Source organism: Adiantum capillus-veneris, chromosome 26 (assembly GCF_014529385.1).
Source record: "Adiantum capillus-veneris isolate H3 chromosome 26, ASM1452938v2, whole genome shotgun sequence".
In the NCBI taxonomy this organism is placed as follows: Eukaryota; Viridiplantae; Streptophyta; class Polypodiopsida; order Polypodiales; family Pteridaceae; genus Adiantum; species Adiantum capillus-veneris.
This window is the reverse complement of record NC_140956.1, coordinates 125,373,173-125,385,492: the sequence shown is the minus strand read 5'-3', so window position 1 is coordinate 125,385,492 and position 12,320 is coordinate 125,373,173. Positions and strand designations below refer to the sequence as shown.

At 43.3% G+C, this 12,320-nt stretch overlaps 2 protein-coding genes across 2 annotated transcripts; both read right to left on the bottom strand.

Moving 5' to 3' along the window:
- Positions 1 to 419: 419 nt before the first annotated feature.
- On the bottom strand, positions 420 to 4,666 carry LOC147424154 (uncharacterized). Its single transcript, XM_086501551.1, has 4 exons — positions 4,562 to 4,666; positions 3,080 to 4,505; positions 2,059 to 2,713; positions 420 to 696 (listed from the first exon to the last, which is right to left on the bottom strand). The coding sequence occupies exons 1-4, from the start codon at positions 4,664 to 4,666 to the stop codon at positions 420 to 422; spliced, it is 2,463 nt and encodes an 820-aa protein (XP_086357677.1).
- Positions 4,667 to 4,835: 169 nt separating this feature from the next.
- Positions 4,836 to 5,198, bottom strand: LOC147424153 (uncharacterized). The gene has a single exon (XM_086501329.1). The coding sequence runs from the start codon at positions 5,196 to 5,198 to the stop codon at positions 4,836 to 4,838; it is 363 nt and encodes a 120-aa protein (XP_086357455.1).
- Positions 5,199 to 12,320: the final 7,122 nt, after the last annotated feature.

The window sequence follows — 12,320 nt, the reverse complement described above, 5'->3', positions numbered from 1 at the left end:
TCCTCAACTATGCATCCATGGCAGAGAGAGTCAGCCCATTTGTGCTTGTTGGATCCTCATCGTAGCATTGTCCTTTCCATACTAGGTGGCAAAGCTAGTAGGGGTCTAGGAGGCGCCGCCTTACCTAAACTGACCTTTGAACATTTGTCCATTTGCTATCTTTATAGACATTTTAATAGCGTGTCCTTTCTTATGGGATGACAAACCCATAAGTGCTTAGGAGATAACATCACCGCTAAGCCTGACCATTTGTCCATTGCTATCTTCTTAAACATTTTAATAGCATGTCCTTTCTTATGAGGTGACAAGCCCATAAGTGCTTAAGAGAGAAAATCTCTAAAAGCTGACCATTTTATAGTGTACACTAAAACTTAACGCGTGCAAACTTAAATCGTAAAACATAAATTAACAATACCTTTTTATTCCTGTGTATCATGCAAATCATACAAAGCTTTATACTCTTGAAGAAGAGTTAAAGACTCTTTAAGTTGGGGCTCTTGCATCCAACGAGCATCTTCATCTGGATAATTGGCAAATTTAACCAAATATCTCCTTAGTATCTTGCCTGTCCTTAAGACCTTATCTTCATGCTTAAGGATTCTCTCAGGCCTTAGAATTTCTTCCATCTCATCAAATTCGGGCGGATCTTCCTCTATAGGAGCTTGAGGTGGGGTTCCTTTGTAAGGCTTAAGTAAGCTAACATGAAAGGCATTATGTATATGCCAATGCTCGGGCAATGGCAACCGATAAGAGGTTGGATTAATCTTTTGTAAGATTTGAAAGGGACCATAATATCTTTTGGCCAATTTTGCATAAAACTTTTGATGGCCTGTATGGGTTCCCTGTCGATTCTTGCCTGTGGTGTTGTGCAACCTTGCTTTAGGAAACTTAAGCAATACCCAATCATCTTCTTTTAACTTAAGATGACGTCTATGCTTATCAGCAGCTAACTTTTTCTTCATTTGTGCCCTTTGGAGTGCTTCCTTTACCTTAGCAAAGGCTTCCCGCACATCCCGTACATACTCATCGGCAACAAAAATATTCTCTTTGATCCGCAGAATAGGTGGAACTTTTGGACAGCCCTCAACTATTTCAAATGGTGTTTTACCAATAGATGTATGGACAGTGTTGTTGTACGCATACTCTACTAACGGTAAATACTTTTCCCATTGACTATTTTGACCTACTTCATTGACATAATTTTTAAGTAGATCGAGAATTGTGGAATTCACAATTTCACTCTGCCCATCCGTCTCAGGGTGATAGGCAGAGGAGAAATTGAGCTTTGTTCCCACATTCTCTGCTAGCCCTCACCAAAAGAGACTAGTCATCCTTGGATCCCTATCAGAAACGATACTTTTGGGAAACCCATGATACTTGAATATATGAATCATAAAGAGATTGGCCATATGTGGCGCCTTAATAGTCTTTTTGACAGGAATGAAGTGAGCTTGCTTACTAAACCTGTCAACTATTGTCCATATTCCATTATTCCCATGCATTGATTTGGGCAAGCCAAAGACAAAATCCATGGCTATGCTTTCCCAAGGCATATCAGGAATAGGTAAAGGTTGTAATAGACCAAATGATTTGTGTCTTTCATACTTCACCTTTTGACATCTTATACATTTGGAGATATATTCATTCACATCTTGCCGCATTGTCGGCCAATAGAAATATAACTCCATAGCTTGGATTGTCGGTTGAGTACTCCTATGACCCGCATAAGGAGGCTCATGACACTCTTGCATTACCTTATCCCTGAGAGTCTTGGTGATGCATAGGCGTGAGCCAAACATCAAAAACCCTTCCTTGATGGAATAAGGAGAGGCTGAATTATCTTGCTCAACTTGCTCATATATAGAAGCAAAGTCAGTATCACTCTTGTAATCATCAATCATTGACATAAAGTCCTTATTTACCCTAGGCCTTCTAGACAAAGCGTCAGCCACGGGGTTTTACTTCCCTGCTACATGTGCAATATGGAAATGGAATTGTGAGAGAAAATTAGCCCATCTCATTTGCTTCTCACTCAATTTTGTTTGCGTCATAAAGTACCTAAGACTTTGATGATCCTCTCGCAAAACAAAAGGAGTGCCAAGTAAATAATGCTTCCATGACTCAAGAGCATGTATAGCAGCTAATAACTCCTTTTCATAAATTCCAAGTATCTTCTCTTGTGCATCAAGCCTTCTACTTTCATATGCTATTGGATGCCCTTCTTGTAAGAGAACAGCTCCTAGACTATCTCCACATGCATCACAATGAACTTCAAAAGGCTTACTTAAGTCTGGAAATCTCAAAAGAGGCTCACTTAAAAGCTTGCTCTTAAGCATTTGGAATGCCAAATCTTCCTTGTTCGTCCACTGGAACTTAACTTTCTTTTTAGTTAAGTCGTGGAGAGGACCGGCAATCACTGAGAACTTTTCTATGAATCTACGATAATAGGCACACATGCCTATAAAACTGCGTAGCTCATGTAGATTCTTAGGCTGAGGCCATTCTTCAATGACTTTCAGCTTCTCAGGATCCATTTTGATTCCTTCCTTGGAGATTATATGACCAAGGTAACGTATCTCTTGTAAAAAGAATTCACTCTTTTTACCATTAATGAAGAGCTTGTTGCGATGCAACTCTTCAAAAACTTTTCTTAGGTGTTCCTTATGTTCTTCAAGTGTCTTTGAGAAGACAATAATGTCATCAAAGAACACTCCTGTGAAAGAACGATACGGTCTAAATATGCTGTCCATCATTCTATTGAATGTGGCAGGAGCATTTGTTAGACCGAATGGCATTACGAGAAACTCGTATAATCCAAAAGTGGTCCTAAAGGCCGTCTTATGGATATCTTCAGGGACTATCCTTATTTGATGATAGCCACTCTTTAAATCTATCCTACTATAGTAGGATGATCCTTGAAGTCTATCAAAGATATCTTCAATCCTTGGGACCGGAAATCTATTCTTTATGGTGCTCTTGTTTAGTGCACGATAGTCCACACACATACGGTATGAACCATCTTTCTTTTGCACTAGAAGCATAGGAGAACAGAAGGGTGAAGAGCTAGGTTGGATCATGCCCTTTTCCAAGAGTTCATTAACTTGAGCCATAATTTCTTCTTGTTGAGCTAAAGAGACCCTATATGGTGGTCTATTGGGTGGAGATGTAGCTGGTACCAAGTCTATTCTATGGTCATGTTCTCCCCTTGTTGGTGGTAGCTCAACAGGTGTGGTTTCAGAAAAACAATGTGCATGCTCATCTAAGAAAGACTTAAGACTAGTGTCCAATTTTGAGAATGGTTCACTGGCATCATCAGACTTGAGTTCCCTTGCAAAAACCATGTACGCGGAAAGAGATGATTTTATTGACTTGTTAAAAGCTACATGGTTTATTAAGGGTATAGTATCCCCTTTCTTATGAGTGCGGATAATATCATCCTTTCCTTTATGGGAAAAATAGATGAGTCTTTCAGGATAAATTAATCTAGCTGCTTTCCTATGAAACCAAGCAGCTCCTAAAATAACATCTTGGGATTCTAGAGGGGCAACAAAGAATTCTTCTGGCTCTACATAGCTTTGTATATGAACTCGGAGTTTGCCAATCAGAGGTGTGACTGACACTTCTTGTCCTTTGAAAGCTCCTTTAGCTTCTTCAAGCGGTCCCAACTCCCCCGTCTTGATTCCCAGCTTCTCTGCTAACTCCATGGAAATTATGTTGTGGGTAGAACCTGGATCCATCAAAATTAGAGAATTTTGATCACGGACTTTTTCCCATACATAACATAATTGGTTAACATCAGGAATTTCCTCTTGAGGAGTGCTTATTACGTTACTTACCTTAGGAGGCTCGCGCTTTGCATTTCGTTGTGGACATTCGCGATAGGTATGACCCGTCGCTCCACATCTAAAACAGCGATTCTCCTTTCGGTAGCGTTCCATCTCTTCGGGAGAGAGACGGTTTCTTCCTTGGTAGGTCTTTGGGGTAGCCTGCTTCTTTGCACTTTGCTTTGCATTAGAGCTACCATTACCTTTATCTCCCTTTGGGGGAGTTTTTGCTTTGAAAATTTTGTGACCCACTCTTGTGTAGTGGATCACCTCAGCAATTGTCTTGGGTCGGAGTGCCTGCACATAAGTGCGTATATCTTCTAGCAAACCGGCACAAAATTGTTGCTTCTTCTCGGTGAAGTTGATGTTCCTGTAGACCGTTGCTTTGAGACAGGTGTCCCAAAACTTTTCAATATAACTTTGGAGGGACTCACTTTCATAAAACTTGAGACTACGCCAAGTAGTGAGTACGTTATCCTCCGCATCATCATCAAGGAATTGCTTCATAATGGCGGTTCTACATGCCCTCCATGTCTTCGGAGCTTCCTTTTGGGCACGTAGAGTTGACCACCAGTGACGGGCTGACTTTGTGAGGTGCATGGCGATGTTACGAAGCTTAGAAGCTTCAGTAAAATCTTCACCTCCGAAGGCCGAGTCAAATTGTTGGATAAAGGTGAGGACCTTGTCAACATTTCCATAAGAGCCGTCATAAGTTTGAAAGGTGACGCTCTTCCCACCTTCTTTAAACTTGCGAAGCTCGTTGGATCTCTTCCAAGCATGTTGCTTACGTCGAGGATGCCTGCCTTTACGCGAGGAATAAGTTTCACTGGAAGAGTTTTCATCATCCGCTGAGACGGAAGACGGACTAGAAGGAGGAGAGGGTGACTTTCTCCCCTTCTTTGGAAATCGACCATGAGGACTACGACCACTTCTGGAGGACGAAGACTCATCAATTGATCCTCTTCTTCACCTCCTGGTGCGTCTCTCTTTGATACGATTTTTCTTTCGACCTCAAGAGGGAGGCGGTTCATCTGCCTTCGGTATTTCACCCTCCTCGAGAGCTTTACCCTTATGACTTTGATGAGCTTGAGGATACTCGTTGTTGGTTCCATCATCGGGCATGGGTCCATGCTCCATTGGAATTTCTTCCACGGCTTCTGTGTGAAGAGGTTCCACACGAGAAGGAGGCCTTCGAGCACTCGTCAACACCAAATCCTCTGTCATCAACAAGTTGTTGACGGACGACTTGAGATGGGGGTTTGCTTGTGCTTCTTGTAGCTTCGACAGCAACAACCGTAGTGCTTGCATGCCCTGTGCACTTCCCACATCATCTTGGAAGTTAAAGGTTTGCCAAGATGATGATGGCTCTCCCATGTTATCTTTCCCACCAACACACTTGTGGCCTTCGCGGTTGTTAAACCGATAACTTAGACTAGACTAGGAGGGTTAGCAGTGTCGAATCCAATGATGGTAAGAGCTACGAGGCTTATCTGCTTGCTCAATAGTGCTTAAACCAAAGGTAACTCCCGTAAGAGTGCACTATTAAGTCAACAGTTCCCCACAATCTCTCTAGGCCTGCGGAGACGAATAATAACTCCTGCCTACCCTTAGGCTAAGTTATGGGCAAACACACCTTGCCTTGTGTGGTAGATCGCTCTCTCCTTCAGAAAGAAGAGTGTGCGCTCCTTGCCGCACTGTCGAAGCAAGGGACTTGCCAATACACCGTGTGCGAGCCACAAACGGCTCCAAGCACACAACAAGCCTAAACTAGCAAGCTCAAGAGAGCAAAGGGTGTGTCACTCACCGCTCTACGCTCGCCTTCGTGGTGGATTCCTCGCCGCGATGAAGAAGAAGCTGCAGTCGTGCCGCGCTCAACCGCCTCGCCGCCGTCGTGCCTTCGTAATGCTCGATCACACACACACTCTCCCTCTCTCTCTCTCTCTCTCTCTCTCTCTCTCTCTCTCTCTCTCTCACACACACACACACACACACACACACACACGAGGAGGTGAAGAAGAAGAAGATGGAGATGGAGCAAGAGCACTCTTCTATTGCACAAATGAGAGAATGAGTAAAAATTAGGTTTAGTTGGCTTTTATAGGAGCTCACTCCATTCACACTTGGGCGCCCATGCTTAGCCAACTAACCCTAGCATGTTCGTGTTAGAGTGCGCCTCTTATCGGCGATCACTCTACCTTTCCCTAATGGACCGACAAGCCCGGTGCTTGACTCTACCAAATACATAATACACGTCCGTCGTAGGTGATGGGGTGTCCGTGAGCCGTGAGGGTTAACATGCCCCCCTTCCTGATGTAGATTCCGTCCTCGGAAGCTATTGAGTTGAAGCTGATTCATCGAGGTGGAAGAGCATTTGAGATGAATGTCCTTAGCCTTCTTCAGTCACTGCAAAATCAAACAACATTGGCACAGTAATTGCATTCTCTTAAAAAGCATATGCAGTTTTAGGTAGACAAATTGATTGGTAAAACAATGTCAAACAATTTGGTAGCAATGAACATTAAATTGCAATGTAATCAAATGCATAAACAGATGTAAAGGTAAAAAATTAAACAAGTCTGGGGTCGCTAATTTGACGGTCGAAAGGCACTAGAGATCGAATATTAATACCATGGGTAAGCTTCTTAATTTTCTGTGGTCAATTAAGTTGTTTAATCGCGAGAGCCAAGTATTCATGTTCGAGGGCTGACTAGAGGCTATATCTAGAAAACCTTGTAGTTAAGCTACCATAAAAGGAATTTCTCATGAAATCATCGCCTGATTGATTACTTTTTCTTTGACCCCCCAAAGTCTTTTCACATTGATTCAATTATGATGTGTGTGCTTATTTTGTATGCCTTGGGTTTTTTGCTTTTCAAGGAAAAGCGCCCACACTGGGAACCTCTAGGGCTCTAGTACCATAGGCGATACATGTGAGTGAAGTAACAAATCAAGCTGAGATTTCTCTTCCAGCTTAAAATTTTACATTGTGGCACTTTGATTTTTTGTTTGTTCATTTTCAGCATTTTAATTTTGTAACTTTGGGGGTCCATATAACATTGTTACCCTCCCCAGGCTCATCACATTAGTAAACTCCCTTTATAATACTTAAGCTAAAGGTCAATAGGGTTAAGCCCACTAGAAAGCCCTAGTACATTTCATACAATGCTGCCTAAATCGGATTAAGAACCTAAGTAACCATTGCTTATTAGGAAGGCATTCCCCATGGTATTAAGAGAAGATTTCTAATACCTAGCTTGGTCAAACTAGCTTAGTCGGACTGCTTGAGTTTTAAACCTAGACAACTGATTATGACAAAACATTACATTGAATTAAATGTTTGATAGTAAGCAAATGCGCTGCGTATTATGCTACCAATCACAATCAAAGCAGACAAACATGGATGCAAAAAGATAAGGGCAATGCTAATGGACATAAAACACCTGTTTGTGTCGATGGTCGCGCTTGATTTGAAGTGTGAACGAGAGAAAGGTTCCATGAAGGTCCAAATCCTATCAATAGCAACACGTTCCTGTACACACTAGAAAACAAAAGGAATACCTCCAGGAGGCACATCAGTGGGAAAAGAGAACTTCGCTAATCTCTCAACTCTAAAACAGAAACACTCCTATCGTACTAATCTTACCTACCCTCCATCACTCAAGTGATGAGGATCAAAGGTGTTTTATGGCATAGGTTTCTGTTTCACTGTACCAGATGTGACATGTGTAGGTCTGAGTCAATGTTTTGACTTTTAATGTGCATACTCGTTTGCTAATTGCTCTTGCTCTTTATTTTTTTGTTTTTTGTGAGTATAAAGCTTTATATGTATATTCCCTAAGATCGGAGATTAAGAGGTCAGGGAGAAAGGTTGAGAGGGAAACAAATGAATGATGACTGTCAGCAAACACTCCCCCCTTCCTTGGGTAGATCATACCGTTTGAAATGAGCTTGTCACCCTTTGAAACCAATTGTTCCAGTTGGTAATAGGTGAGGATTTTTGCCAGTAGTTTTCTATTACCCTAGGTGCCTCGTCAAGTTGCAAGGGTGGTAAGGTACTCTCCCAGGATCGAACTTGAAGTGGTTCAGTAGGTGATTCTTGAACACTGGGAGGTGTGGATTCTTTTGTAGCTTCATGGAGGTCCACTACTATAGATGGAGGCTGTGTAGAAGCTTTTACCTCTATGGATGTATTACATGAGGAGCTAGAAGCTTCATGGGACTCCCCCCTTCCTGAGCTAGGTGGAACAAATCGTTCTTTCTTTGGTACCCAAACTAGCTCGGGAGCGGGTGTGTAGCATTCTGTGATTTTTTCCTTTCCACGATCATTGATTTGTTTTGGAGCTACGGGATTGGGCTCACTTGGGTCAGGTGATAGGTAAGAGCACAATCTACGTTTTGGCACTCAGATTTGATCATTTCCTTGATAGTAGCCTTGGGCTTCCAATAGTCGTTTAGGGATCCATCGCAACATTTTCTTACTTTTCTTGGAGCGAGTGGTACGTTTCTTACAAGGCTTCTGTTTTTTAGCACTAGCTATGGTCACCAAAGAAGCTTTAGGGACCCACTTGTATGTTTTCTTCGTTACCTTAGGATGAGTCTTGTCGGAAGCGATATGCATTGCTTGTAGCATATTTAAGGGTATAGGCATTTCATCCCCCTCAGGTGTTACCCAAGTCGTCCCCCTATTTCCCCAAGTGTCTATGGTTGATGCTAAGTGGACCCAATCCACATTGTCCGACTCAGTCATCCCAGGTAGGATATCCATATAAGGAGAATCTTGGCCAATGTCTGTATCCTTCTTACAAGTGTAACAATATTGTAGTGGGGCCGAGTGAACTGTGGTGTCAGAGTGATGATCAATAATGGTTTTACTCCCTAAGGGGTGTACCTTACCAGTCACCAAATCCACTCTAAGGACAGAGTCTTGGAATTGCAAATAGACATGATTTTTAGACCAATCATGAACCATTTGTGCTTCCCTCATGAATGGTCGTCCTAAAATCATTTCATATGACATAAGGTGTTTAGAGAAATCCATGACAATGAACGTATGTCGTACCTTGTGTCCTAAAACTTTGATCTTAAGATCCTTGAGCATCCCCATAGGTTTGGCTATGGTACCATTTGCCATCTTTACCACAATGTTAGTAACACTGAGGCGGGGTTTTCCCATGGATTCCCAACAATCTTTTGTAACGATGCTAACTCCCGCACCACCATCAAGAATTCCCTTTATAGTTAATCCCTTGGTAGTGATGGGTAGGGTCGCATTAGACTCGTCGCCTTCAAAATACTGCCCTAATTCGTTAATGGATACCTCGATCACAGACTCGTGTCCATCTAAGTCAAGTGATTGCACATGATTTTCCTCATCAATCATAATCGAGTCAGGCCTATTTGGTTGCGCAAACTGCGGTAATCCCGTTCGTAGCTCTCCGTTAAGGAATGCTCGAAGTGCAAGGAATAACTCAGGATCTCCATACAGCTTTGCTATGATCGTGGTTCGGACCTCAGAAGACATGAAGTCCACTAGTTTGGCAACATTCATTGGCGTTTTGCAGGGTGTAGGTCCTTGACTAGGAACTGGTGAGGATGGAATCTCATATTCCTCAATGGGATCAGGTATTCCTTCGTTAAACATCCTTTCCAACAAGAAGGGTGTATGCTCACTTTCTGATGTCCTGTCCTCACTCCCTTCTTGGATGATACTAGATATGGCTAACGGTCTATGGTTCATGTGGGGTGGATGAACTTGCGTGGGAAACACTGTGTCATGAATTTTGACCTGCATGGGTTCTGGTTCTAGTTTCCTTTGAGTCTCCTCCACTAAACCTCTTAGATGTTTCACCTGCTCAATCTCGTCTACTGGGTTTGGGTACGTCCCAATCTTCTTTTTACGATTTTTCCCTTTTTGCCCCTGCGGTTTATCTTGGGGGTCTTGGATTGGATTTGGAAACACTTGTGGTGTTTTCAGAGGCTCTTTATGGTTTTCTCTTATTCGGTTTTCATTTGGTTCCATGTTACGGTTTTCTTTGTCGGTCTTTCTCTTTGTGGTATTGGTTCTAGTCTCCATTGTCTCGACTGAATCTGAATCATCCTCGAGGTCATTCATATACACGGGGTCATCTCCTGTTCCTATGTTTGTTTTGGAACTTGGCTTTGAATTTTCCGTATTCTGCGACTTCTTCCTTCGTGTCTTCTTTTTCTTTGCTTGGATAACTGACGCGGTATCTCTCTCTTCGAGGATATGGCCTGCCCTTGAAGCATGAACCGTGTAATCGCATAAGCGGGTGCGACGGGTGGTATTGGCGATGTCACACTAGCAATTTCGACCAAATTTAGGGGTGTGATTTTAGGCGCATTTGGGTTATAGGGGCATTGGGCAATCAAGTGATCTATGCCACAACGATTACATGTGAGTATTGGCATTGCAGATGTGCTCCCTTGATTCATTTGCATCTGTGCAGCATTCTTTTGCAGCCTAATAGGGCACTCCGCTGCTCGATGTGGTCCACCACACTCGTAGCATTGAAGAGGTGGCCTCCTAGCCTGGGTGTTGATATTTTGACCTCTGGATGCGAGAGCAGCAGCTTGATAAACCGGCTTGACTTGCCCCCAACAATCTTCCATGTAGTATATAGGACACTCTTCCAATGTATCAAGTCCGTAGGCAATACTAGTGTCTATTTCCTCCTCACAGCCATCTGGATAAGCATTTGATGGCTCGCAACCCACTTGGTTCATAGGGGCGACTCTTGGATGCGGGCCCGGGCTGCGGTCCTAGCACAGGAGGTGGTAGCGGTGTAGCTTGTACAACATTTTGAGATCTAGGGACCATGTGTTGCGGTAGTTGCTCAACAGGTGGAGTAGGCATCAATACAGGAGCTCGAGGCGCATCCGTCCAGGCTACAAGTGGTCTATTTGCCATCATACGTTTGATCATTAAACAATCCTTAGCTTGGTGACCATACCTACCACATGCGTTGCAAGTTCCATTAAATTTTACTCTAAACGTAGGGCACTCACTAGTGCTATGTGGACCTAAGCAAATGGAACACCATTGTTGCTCCCTTCTTGGATACATGTGACTATTTTGAGGGGGTCGATTATCCTTAAGAGACTCTTGGATTGCCTTGGTGAGGTCTGTCAAGAATGTCTCAAATACCTTTGGCTCATTGGCAATGGGCTTTGCAGTCATGGGTTCATACTCAATGGCTTGTGAGCTAGTGGATCTCGTGTCAGTAGACACCCTCATGCTTGCTATCATCAAGTTGTCCTCCAATTGGATTGCATTGACAGTGACATCTTCCCAGTTTGTGATACCTCTAATCACTAGTCCATTATAGATTCCTTCATTCCTCAACCCTCGAATGAATCGATCAACCAGTTGGTTATTGTTGAAGCGCTCATTTACAGGGCAACGAGAGTTTAAGTGCTTTAGACGACTAATGAAGTCCCTTACTGACTCTCCTTCCTTACGTTCGGCCTTCTGTAGTTGAGATGCTACACCCCAAAGCACACCTTCTCGTATGTACTCCTTTAGAAACAACCTTCGAAGGGTAGGGTAGATTGTTTTCTCGTCCACCCTTAGGGTTCTATACCAATCTCCAGCCTTCCCACTTAATGTCAAGCTTAAGGCATTGCACTTATGTAGTTCGTTGCGTTCCCCTAAGGAATCACATACTTGTTCAAACACTTCAATGTGTTTTCTAGCATCTTCGTCCCCATTGAATTTTTGCGTGAGTTTGGCAATTTGTACTGCCTTACTTCTAGGCTCTCTATCAGATGCGTGACGCATATTTTCCGCGATAGATCGACCTATGGTTTGAGCAAACGCTGCCAAGTCACCTATGTGAGGAGGCAGGGCCGGTGGAGGTACTCTTGGAATCATATGTGGGAGAGGGGCGGGTACCGGTCTTGGCATATGTGTGGATGATGCAGGATATGGAACATAACCGGGCATAGGTCCACTCGGATAAGGGCTAGGGAGCGGCACTCGAGGAGCGTAAACAAGTGGTACTATTGGAGGTGTGGGGGCCATGTGTGCATAAGGGGCTAGAGGCACATATGGTCGAGGCCCCATATTAGGTACTACGACACTAGGTAGTGGCACTGCGCTAACCGTAGATGTCATCGGTACATTCTCTGTCAGGCTTATCCCTGGAGTGAGCACTGGGTTTTCCTTAATAGAGGGTTGAGCCAAGTTAGGGAAGCTAAAGTTTTCGCTTGGAGGCTCAGATTGCATAGAGACCCCAGATGAAATGACGTAAGATGGGTCCATGGGGCTCATTAGAGGAGTCTCCATTTGTGATAGAGTAGGCTGTTGAGCCTTGCTCGTATCCAGAAATCTCATGGGGCCAGTTGAGAGTATATTTACCCCTTGGTTTTGCCTTTCTGATTGAATAATGCCATGGATAACATTACAGATCATTTTCTGTTGATCTTCGATGCTCGTGGCACTAGAGGTGGATTGTACAATCTCTATCCATCCTACAT